This window comes from Tachypleus tridentatus, chromosome 13 (genome assembly GCF_004210375.1).
Source record: "Tachypleus tridentatus isolate NWPU-2018 chromosome 13, ASM421037v1, whole genome shotgun sequence".
Taxonomy (NCBI): Eukaryota; Metazoa; Arthropoda; class Merostomata; order Xiphosura; family Limulidae; genus Tachypleus; species Tachypleus tridentatus.
Genome location: NC_134837.1, coordinates 13,607,948 through 13,628,146, shown reverse-complemented (window position 1 = coordinate 13,628,146; position 20,199 = coordinate 13,607,948). Strand labels below are relative to the sequence as shown.

At 31.7% G+C, this 20,199-nt stretch overlaps 1 protein-coding gene across 5 annotated transcripts in view; it reads right to left on the bottom strand.

Annotated features, from left to right (window-relative positions):
• LOC143236954 (maspardin-like) overlaps positions 1-18,203 on the bottom strand; it is a 33,212-nt gene extending 15,009 nt beyond the window's left edge. For 2 of the 5 annotated variants that reach the window (XR_013019820.1, XM_076475689.1), the window contains exons 1-10: positions 17,821-18,197; positions 17,608-17,707; positions 15,020-15,107; positions 14,378-14,539; positions 13,729-13,809; positions 10,999-11,144; positions 8,406-8,514; positions 7,889-7,996; positions 7,446-7,586; positions 4,930-5,077 (exon numbers count right to left, since the gene is read on the bottom strand). Coding sequence is in view for 4 of the 5 variants with exons in the window: in XM_076475689.1 (XP_076331804.1) it covers positions 4,949-5,077; positions 7,446-7,586; positions 7,889-7,996; positions 8,406-8,514; positions 10,999-11,144; positions 13,729-13,809; positions 14,378-14,539; positions 15,020-15,107; positions 17,608-17,609 (966 nt within the window). In the remaining variant the exon portion in view is untranslated. Of the gene's footprint in view, positions 1-4,929; positions 5,078-7,445; positions 7,587-7,888; positions 7,997-8,405; positions 8,515-10,998; positions 11,145-13,728; positions 13,810-14,377; positions 14,540-15,019; positions 15,108-17,607; positions 17,708-17,820 lie in introns of all 5 variants that reach the window. The other 3 variants (XM_076475687.1, XM_076475688.1, XM_076475690.1) reach the window with 3 other exon arrangements.
• Between the last annotated feature and the right edge of the window lie 1,996 nt (positions 18,204-20,199).

Genomic DNA, 20,199 nt, shown 5'->3' with positions numbered 1-20,199 from the left:
TTATAAAATTTTAAACAAAAATTGATTTCAGTTACAACATTTAATATAATCAAATACAAGTTGGACCACACAGAGTATGTGCAAGTCTCACTCTCTCAGAAGGTAAGTACATCTCTACATGCCATTTATAGATTATCAGAAAAACTATCGAAACTAGGGATAAATACTAAAGAACTGATAGTGCAATGATTCAGTTCTGCACTGAACTAAAGCACTCTACCAAGCATGCCGACCTGTACAGCACTCTACCAAGCATGCTATCATATTAGAACTAAAGAATTTAACCAAACATTGTGACATTAAAAATTCCTACAAGAGATGATGACATATTAGAACTAAATAAAAGATGTCACAGTTACTGTATAATTACAAGTATGGGAAAATTTAATGTAAAATAACTTCTATCACTTAGAAGCCAAGTAGCTACCTTCAAGGACAGGTTGGCAATACTCACCAATAGCATCTATACAGTTAGCTGTTCTTTGATATCAAGCAAAAATGGAGCAGCATACTCTGTTACTGTAAAATTTGGTAACATTTTTGTGTCACAATCACAGCATATAAACTATAGAAAGAATACGAGTTTCTAGTTTAGAGTTGATGTACATTCACATCTTCCCTTTATAAAAATTAGTAGACAAATTGGAATACATTAGATACCAGACAGTAGGGGCAACAGTAAGTAGAGGTAGTCCCCAAAACAAAGTGGGTGGGGTGGGAGTCTTCATGAGCAAACTCACTCTAAAGAACTTGTACAGTTACTTCACAATTCTACCAACAACACAAGCAATAGAGACATATTTGGTAAGGATTGGTTTGTACACCTCACAGCTGATAAAACTGATATTAATGAAGCCAATCTAGAAGGAAAGAAAACATTCCTACACCATTCAGAAAAATTCTACCTTCTAGTGGTTTCCTTAGTGGCTTCAAACTCTTCAAACATGAAACCTTGAATGTTTCAGAAGCAATGACCAATATCTTAAATAAATATTGAGGTCACAGCTCCTCAAGTTTAAAAATAATATCCAACAGGTGTAGTTTACCAGTTACACAGATAACTGTAACAGGCATCATGAATACAAGCCACAAAAATTACATCTGACAATGAAGCAACCAGAAAATACTGGACTGGATTGAAGCGAAACAGAAGAAACCAAGATAAAGCAACTGTATGGTGCATGCAAATCATTTGTACCTCTGTAGATGGTACTGACAGTCTAAAGAATGAGTAATGTCATGCAAAGAATACACCATGTTACAAAGTTTCTTTAACAAAAACATGTAATTTTAACAGTCAGGAAAACTACCATTTATAACTGACTGAACCTGATTACAAGGCAGTGTTCTTCCCACATCTAAGAGGGTTGCATGTACTTCTGGGATAGCATATATCTGATTTAACTGATGTGTAGACTGAATGGTATTCTGAGTACACAAGAGCATATTTTTTACCACTACTTGAAAGATGAGAGTGAACTGATAGTATCTCTCTTAATTCAGCAAGCTAGTATACAACCTAAATTCAAAAAGGTTTCATGACCACACGCTTGTTTTTGTTTGCATTGCACAGGGACAGTTCAGATGCAAAATTGTGATGGTAATATTAGTAATATTCCTGCTCTTTTATTATGACACAACATGTTACGGGAGTACCACCTCTATGCCTTCAGAAGGATGCTACTTGAAGTGTGACTATACAAACTGTTACACATGTATCACCATTTATCTGGCAGATATGAACCAGTTTTAACCAAAAGTCTTTAAAGAATTCCAAAATGGAAATTTTATGGTAAGGGAGTCAAATCATAAGTTCATATTGGCAGATCCTCATCACAGCCAGGAATGGCTAAATGTCACTGAAAATAAATGGATATTTTGTATATAAGGAAGAATTGACCAGATGGGCTAGTTTCTAGATGAAAGGACAACTGCATACAGCATGTCCACTCTGGCCAGAAATATGAAAATTAAGGGAAAACGGTCCCAGCATTTTAGTTATTGAAAGTGTTCAAAACATAAGCTTCTCTTACTGTAGTGAAAAATATTGCCATCAAAGATTTGGCAAAGGAGAACATTCACTTATCTCTTCTTAGTGTGGAAAGCCTAGAGGAGAAACAACAGGATATATTTGTTTGACAGTACCTTCTTAAACCATTTGAAGGTTTACAATGTGCTGAGCTGAGAACAGTTTTGCAAATTGTTTGTTTTTTGAATTTCACCCAAAGCTACATGAGGGCTATCTGCACTAGCCATCCCTAATTTAGCAGTGTAAGACAAGAGGGAAGGCAGCTAGTTATCACCATTAACTGCCAACTCTTGGGTTACTCTTTTACCAATGAATAGTGGTATTGACCGTAACATTATAATGCTCTCACGGCTGAAAGGGTGAGCATGTTTGGTGTGACGGGGATTCGAACCTGCAACCCTCGAATTAGGAGATGAGTGCCTTAAACACCTAGCCAAGCCAAGCCCGTTTTTCAAATTAACACAGCTCTTTCCTTCTTAGCACTATATGTTGTGCAACAGATAACCATTATGGCAGACAGTCATTTTACATGAAATCAGTGCTTTTAAATCAAGATGATATGCTGATGTGAAAAGTGTGGTTCAGGTTTTATTAACATCACCAGAAGTGCATGGTGGCAGATGATCAGACACTAGTGATAGCTCTTTGAAAACCCAAAGTGGTAGCAACACTTAGTGAAATGTTTGCATGATATCGGTGTTTCACAATTTAGATAATTCATGTGATTTCCATCAAGGTTGCTATCATGGTTCTTTATCAATACAACGGAACCTTTCAATTTTCTTCCCAGCAAATGAGCAAACACTATCTGTTGAGAGGAAAGGAAAAACAAGCAGAGGATTTTTTTTAAATAGCTGCTGTTCCAAAGAACAAAATGGTTGTAATAGTTAGAAGATTCACAGATGTTAAAAACTGTGAAGTCACTGATAGATATATAAATATCTGAGGCTGCTGTAATACACACACAAACCATATGTTGCACTGCATACATACAAATATTGAGCTGCTGATAATGTCTGCTCGTGATGCAAATTTATATATTCTATTGGTTGCCAGTTTTGATAAACTGACTGCCAAAAAAAAAAAACCAGAGACATGCAAGAAATTTAAATACATCCCAATCCATTAAATATATCAACATCTATCAAGAAGTCAAAGTTGAAAGTTTGTAGGTGAACCATGTGGCAAAAAGGTATCACACCTACAAATAGGTCACAGCAAGAAAATAATTTCAAACTCACCATAAATCATTGTGGAACCGAAGCATGATAGAGATTACAAAATGTATCTGCTGGTTATACATTATAACTGGTATAAACACTTGTGACAAGGCAAGTGTAATGATGTATGTACTGGCCTAACCACTAACTGCCAATCAACTATATATTAGTTGTGCACACTATCAACTTAAAATGAGATCAAATCTTCAATGAAATGTCAAACTAAGGTGACACACAAATCTACAGATGTAGGGTAAATACACGATATGACTGTTAATTAATCAGATTTTATAAAAGAAAAGTAACACGTGTATAATAAACAAATATTAACTGATTATTTTAAGCAACAGATTATCTGTTTCCATCACAACCAGTCAATAACTGTTCATTGAAAACCTTGGCTTATCTTTTGTGTGTATAATACAACAAATTTCTTAAAAGGTTACATGTGATATTCATATTACCTTCCTAGTGTGAATTATACAAGGAATTAAACTAAAACACAGGTTTCCTATAAGTAAAATAATGTACAAAAGTAACAGGTCAAACAGTCACATTTGGGGATCAAAAATTAAATAGTTAGGTAAATAGTTAATCACTAAACCCGCTAAAACACTTTTAATCACTTCGGGACAGCTAAAAACACTTTTTAATCACTAAACCGTTCGGGATAGCTAAAAACACTTTTGAATCACTAAACCGTTCTGGATACCTAACACTTTTGAATCACTAAACTGTTCTGGATAGCTAACACTTTTGAATCACTAAACTGTTCTGGATAGCTAACACTTTTGAATCACTAAATTGTTCGGGATAGCTAACATTTTTTAATAACTAAACCTTTCTGGATAGCTAACACTTTGTACTCACTAAACGGTTCAGGATAGCTAATACTTTGTAATCACTAAACTGTTCGGAATAGCTAACACTTTTTAATCACTAAACTGTTCAGGATAGCTAACATTTTGTAATCACTAAACCATTAGGGATAGCTAACACTTTGTAATCACTAAACCATTAGGGATAGCTAACACTTTTTAATCCTACCCAGCAAAATGTTATTTATAGTAAAACTCTCAAAATTTATACTGTTTCACTGAAGGATAATAACACACAAAAATTAACACGATTCTGTGAAGAAAATGTTCATCTTTACCTATTTATAATAAAACATCAAAAGTTATTTCTAGAAACTGTCAGTGATTAAGTATCATCATGAGATAATTTAATTATTGAATATGTAAGAAAGATACACTACTTCTATGGACAGTACTGACATAGTTAAATACAAAACCAATTTTCAATACAGGTCTTATGAATTTCTCTTCTTTTTTAATGACAAAATGAAATTTCATATTATCACAAACAAAACATATCTGTTATTAAACCAGGTGGTTAATAATGAAAAACTTGCTATACTGTGATGTGAACAAACTGAGGTTGAAAACTTGAAATAAGGTCTACACTTGCTTTAGCTTTACAGAAACCTTTTACTTTAATGTGTCAAATAAAAAAAACAATTGAAAACCTGAAATATTTTGAATTACCTTAGAATCTGTTAGCAAGTGTATGTATTTTTTACCACCTGTATTCACTCTTAATACAAAAAGTTAAGAGCTGCTGAAAAGATTTGTTAAAATCAACACTTCCAAATTTTCTATACAAAAACAATCATCATACTTCTAATTTTTCTTCCTCACTATGTCTCTTCACATATGTTTGTGTCATCAAATGGACTAGTAGAAGATGAAGACATACCACTAGCTGAAGATAAAGGGTCACTTTCACAAGCTGAGAACTTAGTGAACTGAAACTGACGCAGGTGAACCTGTTGTAATATTTCACAATTAATAACAGAGAATACTGTGTAGTAAGAAAACAAAGGAAATACGTGCTGTCTCCAAAACCTAAAAGCACAATTCATTTCCCAAAACAATAACAGCTTCTACTTAAATAAAAGTATAGAATGCAGTCTTTAATTCTAATCTATTCAAAAACATAAAATTTGTTTTGGAATTGGTTCAAATAAATAGACAAATCTTTGCATCTTATGTTAGGGGTGAAAAAATTAAAAACATCTATATAATTAAGTAAACCAATAACACAGTATTTGAGAAAAAATAATGATTTAGGGTTTTATTATGTTCCACTAGTGACAAGCACCAGGTAGTAGCTGATAAAAACACTTGTATATTTCTTTGAAAATTGTTACATTCATTAAATTGACTTGACCAGTGTAAACTGCCATAGTAAGGAAGCCTGTAAGTCACACCTTACCAATAGGGAAACATCTTACAGTGTGTTAAAAACTACTTTCTGCATTCTGTTTGATTAAAGGGCCATTCCAACTTCAGTTATGGCTCAAGGGTGGTACAATGAAACTCCTTGAATACATAGAACAACTTTCTTAAAGAATCAGTTTTGATCTGTTTCTAACAGTTCCTTATTTTTTCTTAACTCAATTGAGATACACATTTTTAAATATTTACATATCTTAATTTTTTTTTCTGATTGAAGTTAGATTTATTGTTTTATTTACTTTTTGTTGTTGGTCACGAGATGTTTCTCTACTTCTACTTCAACAAATATTCAGACTTCTGAATGATCACAGAAACAACCTAAATATTTATAGAGTGGGTGGGGTTTCTGATTTCATTGAAATTAGTCTAAGAATACAAAATGTGGGAACTTTACAACATTAGGTGTTCACAAAGTAATTCAACAGCAACTTCTGAGACTGGTAAAAATCTCAACCACACACTGTCTTCCTATTTTCAATTAGATACAGAATGAATTTACAAGTCTTTAATTGCTAGATTCCCTTGAACTATGAAAATAAATAATGCCATAACCACTTAAAGAAACACTGCTGTTGAGTATGAAGACAGAAGCTTCTAAACAAAACATTGGCTTTTTTGTTTTTAACTGTTCTGGTTTTAATCTAGTTTCTGACTGTAAACCTGTATTATTCTGAAGTTTTTAATTAGGAAACAGAAAAAATAAATTAGAAAGGAAACGTGAACAAGAAAATAACATAAAGCAAAACTATGTCATCAAAAGTCATCTTTAGCTCGTGATTGTCGTTAACAAAGTCAGTTTAGCTTGTGACTGTCCTTAATGAAATCCTCAAAGTTTTAACATAAAGCTTCACTTGTCCTTCTAATAGTGAGGTTCTAACAGCTGTGTAACAAAAGAGAGGATATGTTGGAGAACCTACAAAGATGTTGAAAGATTGAAATACAATTTTTGTTTTGTGGATCTTAGATGATCTATGAATTTCAAGAGCTTGACTTTTACAGCCCTATCTTGATTAATGTATAAAAATAATTAAACCCTAACTTTACAAAAATCACCTTCCACATGTCTCAACCTTTACAATCTTTTATTGTAATTATTTTATAATTTCATAATAACGAAAAGATATTATGGACAAGTTAATTTTTATATTATTTCTTTCCTTAATTTTTAATTAATTTAACTATTTATTTTAATAAATGAATTAATTTTTTCTCTATCTCATCCTCTCTCTTGTATTAATTTTTATTACAACAATACCTCATTTCTACTATAACTAATAAAAATACTACATTTATTTTGATTTCTGGGTTTTGTATGATTGTTCCAATGCCTGTACTATCCAGCACTTAAAAAAAGTTTAGGCCTAAAAAAAATCAGTTTTTCATCAAAATTGTAAATTACTTGAGCTTTGCATTCTATTTTTTAAATTTTTTTAGTTACTACAGTATTTCATTTTTATGTGGTGATTATTCAACTGTTCAGACTGGATACTTAAGAAGGCAATTTTAAATAAATAACTTATTAAATATGTTAGTTGTTTTTTATTGGAATTAATAAAAGTTCCTTTACTTTCTCTACTTATAGTTAATGGAAGATAGCATTTTAAATAGATTGTTTGTGTTAAAAGTTGTACCTTAATAATCTGTTCCCTGTCTATTGGCTATGTCATCGAACACGATTCCTGACATGAAGTAGTAGGCAATTCTGATTTCTAAACAAGCACGTAGTTTACACAACACATACTTATAAATACATTAAAAACAAACATTTCAATATGCATGTTTTGGTAAGAAATAAAAATAAGGTGTCTCCTAAAGGAAGGACCTTTCAAGCATTTGAATGAAAGTTGAGCAAATACTATGATAAAGAAATATGTATCTCCACGTCTTAAAGTTTACCTGAATGTATAGATTAACTTCATCACTACGACTTAAGTATGGAAAACTGCCTCCAGTTTTCATGTGTGCTTTCTTAGCAGCTGGATATAGTTTAAAGAGTCCATCTCGAACTATGTGGCTTAGAGCACTTTTATCAAACACCTAAGTGGTGAAAATTTGTTTTAGAGGAAAATATATTTTTATGCATTGAAAACAAGTGAAGAACAACAAACACAAAGTAATTAAAAGTTTTAGAAAAATATATTACAGATATATTAAATTTTAGTAGACTATATGGAAATCATCTTTTATGATAAAAAAATAATTATTTTGGATTAATTTAGTTGAAGAAATAGAAGTTATCTGATAGAATAGGTTACATATTTCATATCGCTGTTTAAAAATGTTGATCTAATATCAATACCTAACTACCAACATAAAATTATGTAAGCAGAAAAACATACGCTGATAATTGTCATGGGTATGTCTTTTAGTTTCTGTGGCTCAACGTAGCAGCTCATGCAATTAAGAGTGAGTCGAGAGGCTAATTCAGGTTTCGTTAAGCTGTCAAGCTGAAAAAAAACAATTAGAATTATGAAAATTCAAAGTTTATATCCATGCATTATTAGAAATACAATTAAACACAACAACACTTAATAATTTCCAAACATTATGACTAACTTTTCACATTATGTACTAGTCTAATAAAATTTGAAAGTATTAATTTAAAAAGACCACATTTTATTTTTCTGCATTAAACAGGAATTGTAAAAAATTAACAATGCACTACATATAGATTTTCCTTTAAAAGATGATATCCACAATATTACCATGTTTTTAATTACAATATGAATTTTTTTTTAATCAGGAATTTCTTAAAACTTCATATATGTGTACAACATACAAAAGAAATTCTGACAATTAGACTTACATACACAAGTATGTATGAATGTATGTATATAGATAAGAGATTGGGGTTACCTTATCAACCATAAAATCAACAGAATCGGCTATTTCAGATGGTAAAATTCCTTTCGAGTAACTGCTCATCACAATTTTCTTCAAAATTAAAGAGGGCATCACCCAAAAGCTGGTTTGTTAAAACAAAATCTTTACTTAGTGGTTGATTCTTCCTTAACAACAGAGGTTTCCTATTGTTAACTTAAAAGATTTATATTGTAAACATTTGGGAAATGAACTTTATTATATTAATTTGTGTAACTTCTAAATAAGAATGTTTTATAAAAATATAGTTGATCCAGTTCATACATGAAAAGATAAATATGAAATCAAATTAGAAATATAAATTGCATATCATTAGAAAAGTGTAGTAACAAGGTAATTACAATGCAGCACTGTATTGTGTATAATAGAGTTGTAACAACAAGGTAATTACAATACCGCACTGTATCATTTAATGTTGAAGAGTTGTAACAACAAGGTAATTACAATATAGCACTGTATCATTTAATGTTAAAGAGTTGTAACAACAAGGTAATTACAATACAGCACTGTATCATTTAATGTTAGAAAGTTGTAACAAGGTAATTATAATACAGCACTTTATCGTATGATATTAAAGAGTTGTAGTAACAAGATATTAGGTTGTCCAGAAATCAATGTCAGAATTATCACAATGACATTTAGAAGCTGAATATTGAGTAACTTATCATTGGTTGGATGGTTTAATCCAACGTTTTTCTCTTACAAGGTGTCTTAATTGTTTGCTGTTTCAACTCTACTCAGAGTAAGTTTCACAACCTCCAAGGACAAGAAGGACTTTCATCTGATTTTCATCTACGACTTCAAACTTGAACGAAAAGTGATTGTAACTACACGGAACATCAACAAAGCCACCAATCTGTTACTGAATGTACAGTTCTACAAAGTATTCAGCCACCAATCTGTTACTGAATGTACAGTTCTACAAAGCATTCAGCCACCAATCTGTTACTGAATGTACAGTTCTACAAAGCATTCAGCCACCAATCTGTTACTGAATGTACAGTTCTACAAAGTATTCAGCCACCAATCTGTTACTGAATGTACAGTTCTACAAAGCATTCAGCCACCAATCTGTTACTGAATGTACAGTTCTACAAAGTATTCAGCCACCAATCTGTTACTGAATGTACAGTTCTACAAAGTATTCAGCCACCAATCTGTTACTGAATGTACAGTTCTACAAAGTATTCAGCCACCAATCTGTTACTGAATGTACAGTTCTACAAAGCATTCAGCCACCAATCTGTTACTGAATGTACAGTTCTACAAAGCATTCAGCCACCAATCTGTTACTGAATGTACAGTTCTACAAAGCATTCAGCCACCAATCTGTTACTGAATGTACAGTTCAGCAGTAGTTTTAAAAGGTTTTGATGTGGAGATGAAAGTCTTGAAGACCACAAAGGTTGTGGAAGGAAATCATCCTTAGATGAAAACACATTAACAGAAGCAGTTGAGACAGACCCTCGTATAACAGTACATGAGCTTGCAGAAAAGCTAGGCATAAAAAAATTAAACACTGCCAACCACTTGAGTGCAATTGGAATGACAAAAAACTGATAAGTGGGTTGCACATGAGCTAACTTAAGATCAACAAAATTGGCATTATGAGACCTGCTCTATGCTGCTGTTGAGGAACTAAAATGATCCATTTCTTGAACAGGTAGTGACATGTGATGAAAAGTGGATTCTGTACAACAGCTCCAAAACCCATGTTTCACCAAAGAAAGGTCGTGATGACTGTATGATAGACTGCAGCTGGCATGGTTCACTACAACTTTTTGAATCCAGGGAAAACAACAAGAGCAAACAAATATTGTAAAGAATTGAGTGAAATGTATCAAAAGATGTGCACAAAACAACCAGCTCTGGTCAATTGAAGGGGCCCTATTCTTCTTCATCAGAATGCTTGTCGGGGCCCTATTCTTCTTCATCGGAATGCTTGTCGGGGCCCTATTCTTCTTCATCGGAATGCTTGTCGGGGCCCTATTCTTCTTCATCGGAATGCTTGTCGGGGCCCTATTCTTCTTCATCGGAATGCTTGTCGGGGCCCTATTCTTCTTCATCAGAATGCTTGTCAGGGCCCTATTCTTCTTCATCAGAATGCTTGTCCCCACGTGTGAAGGATGATGCTCATAAAATTGAACAAATTGAGAATCGAGGTTCTGCCTCATCCACCTCATCACCCTATATATTTTCAGTTTTTCAAGCACTTTGACAACTTTTTGAACAATAAACACTTCCAAAACCTGGCAGCTGCAGAAACAACTTTCAGGGAATTCAAAGAACACAGAAATTCTGATTTCTATAGCAGGGGCATGACTACCATTCTTACATATTGGCAAAAGTGTGTTGAATCAAATGGTGCTTACTTTAGTTAAAGCATGTTTTACAACATTGGTTTATACTTTTCCAAACTTTGCAGTTCAAAAACGACATTTATTTTCAGACAACCTAATAATCATAATACAGCACTGTATCGTGCATAATATTAGAGTTGTAGCAACAAGGTAATCATAATACAGCACTGTATCATTTAATATTAGAGAGTAGTTGCAACAATAATTACAATACAGCACTGTCTGTATAGTTGAAGATAGTTGTATCAGCAAAAGTGTTGCACAGAATTAAAGAATGAATCCTAGGGCATGAAGATGTTGCTTCAGCAAACTTTTGGGCAAGAAAACCTCCTAGAGATGCCCCAAATATATGTACCTGTTGATTATACAAAAAAAGTTTACTATAATAAACCTGGAACATGTGTAAATTATTATCATTATCAACGTTTAGTATAATAACCCGGAACATGTGTAAATTATTATCATTATCAACGTTTAGTATAATAACCCGGAACGTGTAAATTATTTTCATTATCAACGTTTAGTATAATAATCCGGAACATGTGTAAATTATTTTCATTATCATCGTTTAGTATAATAACCCGAACACGTGTAAATTATTATCATTATCAACATTTAGTATAATAACCTGGAACATGTGTAAATTATTATCATTATCAATGTTTAGTATAATAACCTGGAACATGTGTAAATTATTATCATTATCAACGTTTAGTATAATAACCTGGAACATGTGTAAATTATTATCATTATCAACGTCTAGTATAATAACCCGGAACATGTGTAAATTATTATCATTATCAACGTTTAGTATAATAACCTGTAACATGTGTAAATTATTTTCATTATCAACGTCTAGTATAATAACCCGAAACGTGTAAATTATTATCATTATCAACATTTAGTATAATAACCCGGAACATGTGTAAATTATTATCATTATCAGCGTCTAGTATAATAACCGGAACATGTGTAAATTATTATCATTATCAACGTTTAGTATAATAACCTGTAACATGTGTAAATTATTTTCATTATCAGCGTCTAGTTTTATAACCCGAAGCGTGTAAATTATTATCATTATCAGCGTCTAGTATAATAACCGGAACATGTGTAAATTATTATCATTATCAGCGTTTAGTATAATAACCCGGAACATGTGTAAATTATTTTCATTATCAACGTTTAGTATAATAACCCGGAACATGTGTAAATTATTATCATTATCAGCGTCTAGTATAATAACCTGGAACATGTGTAAATTATTATCATTATCAACGTTTAGTATAATAACCTGGAACATGTGTAAATTATTATCATTATCAATTAATGTTTTGTTTGACTAAAGTGATGTGAACAGAAATACAATTACGTGAAAGTATAATGTTTTAACTGAAACACATTCACTATAATATCTAAACCTACTTTAAGTCATTTCAATGAAATCAGAACTTTCAGTTATTTACTATTCATGAAATTAGAATGCAACTTTAAACTACATTTAAAGTTCAGGAAAAGCTGCATATTTTTTTTTTAAATACAACTTTCGAGGAATATTATTATCTCTATTGCTTATAATTCATATGGTGACTGCAGTTTATAAATAACATTAAGCAGACATTCAGACAGTGGCAGATATAAAGTTGTGTGGGCCCTACATCTCATGTAATTTTACATAGAGTAAAATTTTAAATGTGCCACCTCTAGCACCTACCTAAGTACACCACTGCATTTAGGTATTACACAACATAAGATTCAAGTATAACAGTACAAACTACAGATTTTTTTGTAATCCGCCCAAATATATATCAGATAATAACTGAAAGTCCATCTCTTGTCACACAGCAACTACTCGACACAACAGTGGCCGCTACATGGTTCCATATCTACTGCATAATACAAAATAGTCACGACTATGTTACACAGTCACTATATAACAAAGTCACAAAAAGTTTTACACACTTACTATGTAGCATAATGTAACAACTATGTAATGGTTTAAATATATTTTACCATCTAATGGACAGTTACAACACTTGTTTTAACCACAGTATTAATAACATCTTTTAAAAATTACATTAATTATTAGGTAACAAGTTATAAAATATTAGTTTGTTTACAGAAGTATGTTAACCATAACTTAAAGGTTTTAAACATTACTCTATTTATAGACCTATCAACCGGTGGATAATTGTTTAAAACATTCTGCTTATAGAACTATGTCAGTTATTACACAGGTTTTAAACATTATGTTTATCTGTCAACCATTACGTACAGGTTTAAAACACTCTGGTAATAGAGTCAACCAACTGTTACATAACATTTTAATTACAACCTTCCAAACCTTGCAACTAAATTGATAATGGCAAGAATTATTTGTTTATTTGTAATTTACCACAAAGCTACACAATGAACTCTGTGCTCTTCCCACAATACAGGTATTAAAACCTGATTTCTACCATTGTAAATCTGCAGACATACCACAAGTCCTATGGGAGAGGCAGTATGGATTTTACTAAAATCTTAATGAAAATTTAACAATTAACTAACCAATTTTAACGTAACTATTCTCATAATTTTAGAATAACTTCCACATATGTAATAAAGGCTTGAAACCAATACTTAAGAATCACATAATTCCAGTTTATTCCATCTTGTACTAACACGCATTAAAGCTGTATTTTATTTTTAACTATTTGAAAATGTGGTCTCCAATTACATTCATTTTACATAATTTCAGGTAATTATAATAATGTAAAGAAAAGAAGGTTTATGTAACTATCATAACATTAAGCTGAATCAAAAGTGTATAATCAAAATTAACAATAACCATAGGATTCCATACTGATAAACAAATGACAGCTGTTATCTTGAGATAACAGGGGTAACTTGATAACAGAGGGATAATTCAGTTGTTAGACAACTGTTCTAATACTTACTTTGTTCAAACCAAGGTGATTAAGAAACTTAGAAAAGCCAGCAACCCATTCTTTAATAGTCCAGTAAACTGGATACTGAAGCTAAAATTGACAAAACACTTTTTAGATTTAAATGGAAAATGTTACAATGCACTGAATTTAGCTTAGATATTTAAATGTCTTAGTTTGATACATATTTTGAGGTCTCATCTTACACAACATACACACATGGTGTTCTCTGAAAAACACATAACCATAAGGTGTAATTATATTAAAGAATTATTTAAAATAATTGTTGTTCCAACACACTTATCCTTAAATAGATTCATTGTTACATATATCATTTATTTTTCATTTTTAAGTCTTAAGTAAGTCACAAAAGTATTAAATACCAGATACACTACACACCTGATATAAACTTTAACCTGCTTATTTAACCAGGTATCACACACCTGATATAACATTTAACTTTCTAATTTAACAAACTGTGTACCTAATATAATATTTACTTGTTAATTTAAGAAGAGACTATTACACTCACAGAACAGGAGAATGAAAAACTTGCTATCTTAAGTGTACTTGGACATTCCTTGAAACAATTGTCTAACACATACAACAGTACACAAACACAAAGACTAATAATGTTCCAGATAAAAATGCCAGTGCTTACAGATATGACACGATATCCTTTTGTTGTCAAAGCTATTATTTGACGAAAGAAACAATCAGCGGTTCCACTAACTGGTGGTAAACAGATAAGTGGACATGTAATGTTCTTTGGCCCAGCATCATATATTGTCCATACCTTCTTTGGGTCATCATCTACAATAATCTTGAATAGAGGTAATACAGACTTATAAAATCCTACTTTCTAATAAATGACACCATCTGGAATCTTAAAGACAAGAGTAGTCAACAACTTATAGTTTAACTTACAATATTGTTCAGGAATGTCACTTAATCTATAAAACATTAAACCATACACACTTTATTTTGTTCAATAAAACTTACCTATTAAAAGTTCAATAGATTGAAGAGTTTTGGTAAAAGATGCCAGAACTAAAGATTAATTTTAAAACTGTGCTAAGGACAAATACAGATCATTGTCCAGGATGTACGTTAGATTTTTAAGACAGTTATTAATATCTAATAAATCATTAATTTTTCAAATTCCAAGTTAAGTTTTTGATAACTACATAAAATTTAAAATTTTATACCCTACTCTCTGTACCATTATATAACTAAAGAAAACAAATTCACTTTTAAAAAATGTATGAAACAAAACATTCAGAGTTGTATACTAGGTACGCACCTTTTTTTGAGGTATGGTGCTCCTAAAGCTCACATACTCTGGAGATAATGAGATCTCATCTATAGGTTTACTGCTTAGTAAATATTGCCTGGAAAAAACAAATCAAATTAACATTATGCAGTATCTAAAACAAGCACAACTGGCACACAATACACTGATTCTGACAGTACGGTACCTATAACAAGCACAGAACACAACTCACACATAAAACAGTACCTATAACCAACACAACTTACACATTATACACAGATTCACACAATACAGTATCTATAAAAAATACAGCTCACATCAAAATACAGATTCTCAAAATACAACACCTAAAATTTATAAATCTTGCACATAATACACAAATTTCCACAAAACAGAACCTAAAACTTCCACAAGTGAACATAAGAGCAAAGCTACATGTAGATTAACACACCCAAAAGCTTTGTTATTCAAATCAATGTCACACAAAAGTAATACGAGAATAAAATAAATGTTTACAGATGGCCAACCAACAAACCAACCAAAACAAAGAGCAAACTAACATTGCGTTTTTCAAATGTACCTGTCGAACAAAGCACACTATCATTCACATTCAATGAATTTACCATATCTTTAGGCAAACCAATCAAAGAACATGTCCATATCTGATAGCCTCATGTTTTACTTTATATTACCTCTAATACACAGTCACCTTTTGTAACTTTTTGTTTCACAAATTAAACAACACAGCAATAAAGAACAATCATATAAAATTTCTAGCCATCCAAGTCAATTCTTCTATATGTATATATGCTATACATAAAAGGTACAAATATTTAATTACCCTAAGAAAAATTTCCATACGCATAGATTACAATTTGAAAAACTGTCAAGCTTACTTCACATTACACTAAATAAATAAGAGTTTACAGCATCTGTGAAATATGCTAATGGAAAAAAAGACAATATTTTGGACTGTACTTAGAGTTGACACAGATGTTTAATAATTTAGTTAGTAAAATGCAAATACTGTCAATTATAACACTATTTTTTTATGTTTTTTAATTGAAATTGTCCTCAGGTTGTACGAAAGCTAACTTTTAGAAAGCTCACAAAATTACAAACAAGAGACTGGGTGTCAAATACAAACAGGAAAATATTATTGAAATAGGATTGTTATGGTCTAATCCAGAATATGTTTGAGCAAAAAGGGGCATAAACCCCAAACTCACAGCAAAAAGAAATTATTTTCATTAGTTTCTGGTGAATCACTGAATTATCTCACAAGGATACATTTCAAATTAAAATATAAATTAATGTATTCCTCAAGTAACCCTTATATAATCAAACATAACAATCCAACAGATATCACTAATTTATGATGATGAGAAACCCACTTGAAGTAAAAATGTATATTCAAGATGGTGGTATTGGTATTAGTACTTTAATCAAAATAATATAGAAAACAACATTTTGACCTTCTTAGGCCATTTTCAGGTTAACAAGGAGAGTTTGTTCTGTACTTTATTTTCATTAAAATGCTAATGCCTGTACCAGCCATCTTGAGAATACATTAACACTAATTTAATTTAGTTTTGGTACAGGAGACTGAAAATTCAATTGCATTTCTAAATACCTGAATAAATGGAAAAAGACAAAATTCAGTTTTTTTAAACAATAACTTTAACCCTCTCTATTATAAATATAAACAATTTAAGTTTCTTGTTTCTAAGCCTTAATAACAGAATATAATGTTACAGACTTTAGGATGTTCAACATCGGAACTTTCACTGAGGTACTGAGATGTAACTAAGCTATTCTTACAAGTGTAAAAAAATGAGCATCGTTCTTAACTGATCTTCTGAGTTAAGGTTTTGGTCAATTATTTTCTGACACTTACTAAATTTTGTAGGTCATGTTATAAACTTCATAGTTTAAACACAGTTTACTAACATTTATATCCTCATGAGGTGATTATGTGGCCAGAACAGTTTTGCATAATTTAGATATGACCACATAATTTTTGGAAAATTGCATAATCAAAACTTGAACTATGAGACTTATTAATGTCAAATGTCAGCTAATGTTACTAGATTTATTTCTTTGCCTAAATTATTTTGTTTCTTGTTGATTGTGTCTTTTGGCCAGCTCGTCCAATAAACAGTTTGTTAAAGGACTTAAGTCTAAAAGTGCATTTATTGTTTTTTCAAATAAAATAAATTACTGTTTGTGGTGGAACTGCATTAAGTTTAACATTGTCTTAAATGTTAATTTTAATTTTGTATTACTTGAGGAACATGTACAATCAATGCATAGTTTCTGTTTTTCAGCATAAAAAACAATATTTTTGTACATAACTTTAAACTATTAACTGTAACCATTTTAATTACTCTGGTACATATAAATCAAGGCCCTGTCATTCAAACATTTTGGCATAACAAATTGTTTATAAAATAATACCATTGATACTTGTATATCTAGACAAAATAGAAATTGCAGAGTATACATTAATAATTTATTACTTTACAACAGGCACCTACATGAACACTATTCATAAGAAAGCATAAAACAATAAATGAAATTTTTTGCGCTTAAAAAACCAAAAGAAATAAGCTACTTACATTTCTAAGCTGACGTTTATTTCTACTTGTCCACTTCCAAATTCTAAACCCAACACTATAACAAGGTTGATAAGCTTGAATAGTTGAAATCAGTGTTCTACTTTAAAAACAAAGCAATATTAACATTAACACAAATATTAATTATTTATATGCTAAGAAAATGTAAAAACAAATTAAAACGTAAGCTTTCATTTTAAAAGTAAAAAATCATACCCAGTTGTCTTATCGTTTGACGTCTAAGTTGTTGCCCACAAGACTCTAAAGGTTCATAGAAATTCACAACTTAGCCAAAATTCGATTTATAAACAAAAACAATGTGTTAAACTTAAAGCAAACAGTTTTCACGAACCACAAATAAAATTCGCAGATGAGTTAATCAGTATCCTGCACTATTGCAAAATATTTTACAGCTTTTTTCCAGTTTGGGAAACGCGACTGAAAGAAAATAAAAGCTAATTTCTTTGTTGGAACGTACAATAACAATCATAAACTCACACGATAAAATCTATCAATCAAACCAAAGTATATCACAAATGATATGATACCCAAACATAAACTATTCTAACCCATATGACTTCAAAGATTGCAGCGACCTCTCGTAAATCATTTTACTATGCATAAAAATAATATCAAATCTCCAATTTCTTTGTTCAAATTTACAAATACAAATAGAGTTTAACATAACATAAAGGAAAACCATGAGCATGGTATTAGAAAGACACAGAAAATCCACAAAGGCATGTAAGAAACACCTGGTTGGAAATGTAATGAGTAACAGCAAGGATTGTTTCACAAGTTTATTAAAGGAATAAGATTTTAACATTGTGCACTTATTATTTTGAGGCCCATTTAATACGATACAAGAAAATTTGAAGTTAATTATAAATAATACGCCCGGCATGGCCGAGCGCTTTAGGCGTGCGACTCATAATCCGAGGATCGCCGGTTCGCATCCCAGTCGCGCTAAACATGCTCGCCCTTTCAACCGTGAGGGCGTTATAATCAATCCCACTATTCGTTGGTAAAAGAGTAGCCCAAGAGTTGGCAATGGGTGGTGATGACTAGCTGCCTTCCATCTAGTCTTACACTGCAAAATTAGGGACGGCTAAGGTTTCTCTTCCTGGTTGGGGATTCTGCTGTAGGCTAACAATCTACTCACTTAAAAAACCAGCTTGTTAATGAATCCGCAAGCGATTGCTGCCCTATGTTCCTTCATGGAATCGAGAGGCATAATAATAATATAAATAATACATAATAAGTTAATTACAGAGTATAAGCTAATTATTCAAAGTAAATTAGAATATGATGTATCAAATTTTTAAGGACTGTATATTCAAATTAAAGGATTATAATAATTATTATTTACTTGAACAAAATAGCAAATAAGAATGAATTATTGGCATGAGAATACAATATAGTTATTTTACAAACATCACAAAAGCATGCCAAAATATTAACCTAAAATCGTTTGTTTCTTTCTTTGACGGAAGCGAAATCTTAATAATCTACGTTCCACCAAACAGGCCCTGCATGGCCAGGTGGTTAAGGAACTCGACTCGTAATCCGACTGTCGAGTGTTAGAATTTCAGTCACACCAAATATGCTTTCCCTTTCAACTGTGACGGTCAATCCCAACATTAGTTGATAAAAGAGTAGCCCAAAAGTTGGCAGTGGGTGGTGATGACTAGCTGCCTTCACTCTAGTTTTACACTACTAAATTAGGGATGGTAACCACAGATAGCCCTCATGTAGCTTTGTGAGAAATTCCAAATATACAATAAAAAAACTTTCGTAACATGTTTGTCGAAGCAATGTTCTTTCTATCGAGAGCGAGGAAATGACATATAAGTCTTAAATAGTCAAATGACTCTGTATGTTCTATATGTTGCGTAATGATTCCATGACTCTGTGTTCTCCATATATTACGTAATGATTCCATGTTGTCTTAGGCTACTTGTTCTTCAGTTTTCTGACCTGAAAAGGCTTAATAGTTTAGGCGCTCGACTTCCAATCTACGGGTGATAGCAGATCAAAACCCAGCACCGAAAATGCTCGCTCTTTCAGCCGTGGGCCCATTGTAACGCCACGACTTATCTGATGTGTGTTCATAAAGGAACTATTGGTGAATTCTTTTGGCCCTGTGGCGGCGCCAGGATATTTTCGTTGGGAAGGGGCTGAGGGGGATTGAGGTAAACTGTGGAGGGGCTTCCCAAAGTGCCATCAATATGAAGTATAAATGGTAAATTATAATAATGTAAATACCAAGGTACATTTCAGAAAGGTGTGCTATTTTGAACTGCGTTTTCAATGCTGTTTTCATTGGAAACTCATACTCTGATTAATAATTCATTATTACAAATTAGAAATAATCTGTTTATGAAAATATGCGTTTATGTAAAAGAGGAAGCTCACCTAAATTCCACCCAAGGTAATATATAATAAATAAAATCAAGATTAGCTTAGATTGAACATTTAATATACCATTAAGAGTAAAGCTACAAATCAAAAGAAATATAACATAAAGACATAGTTTACACAGCAGAAACGAATTATCCCATGTGGAGTTAATACACTCTGAGGAAAAGTAAGGTC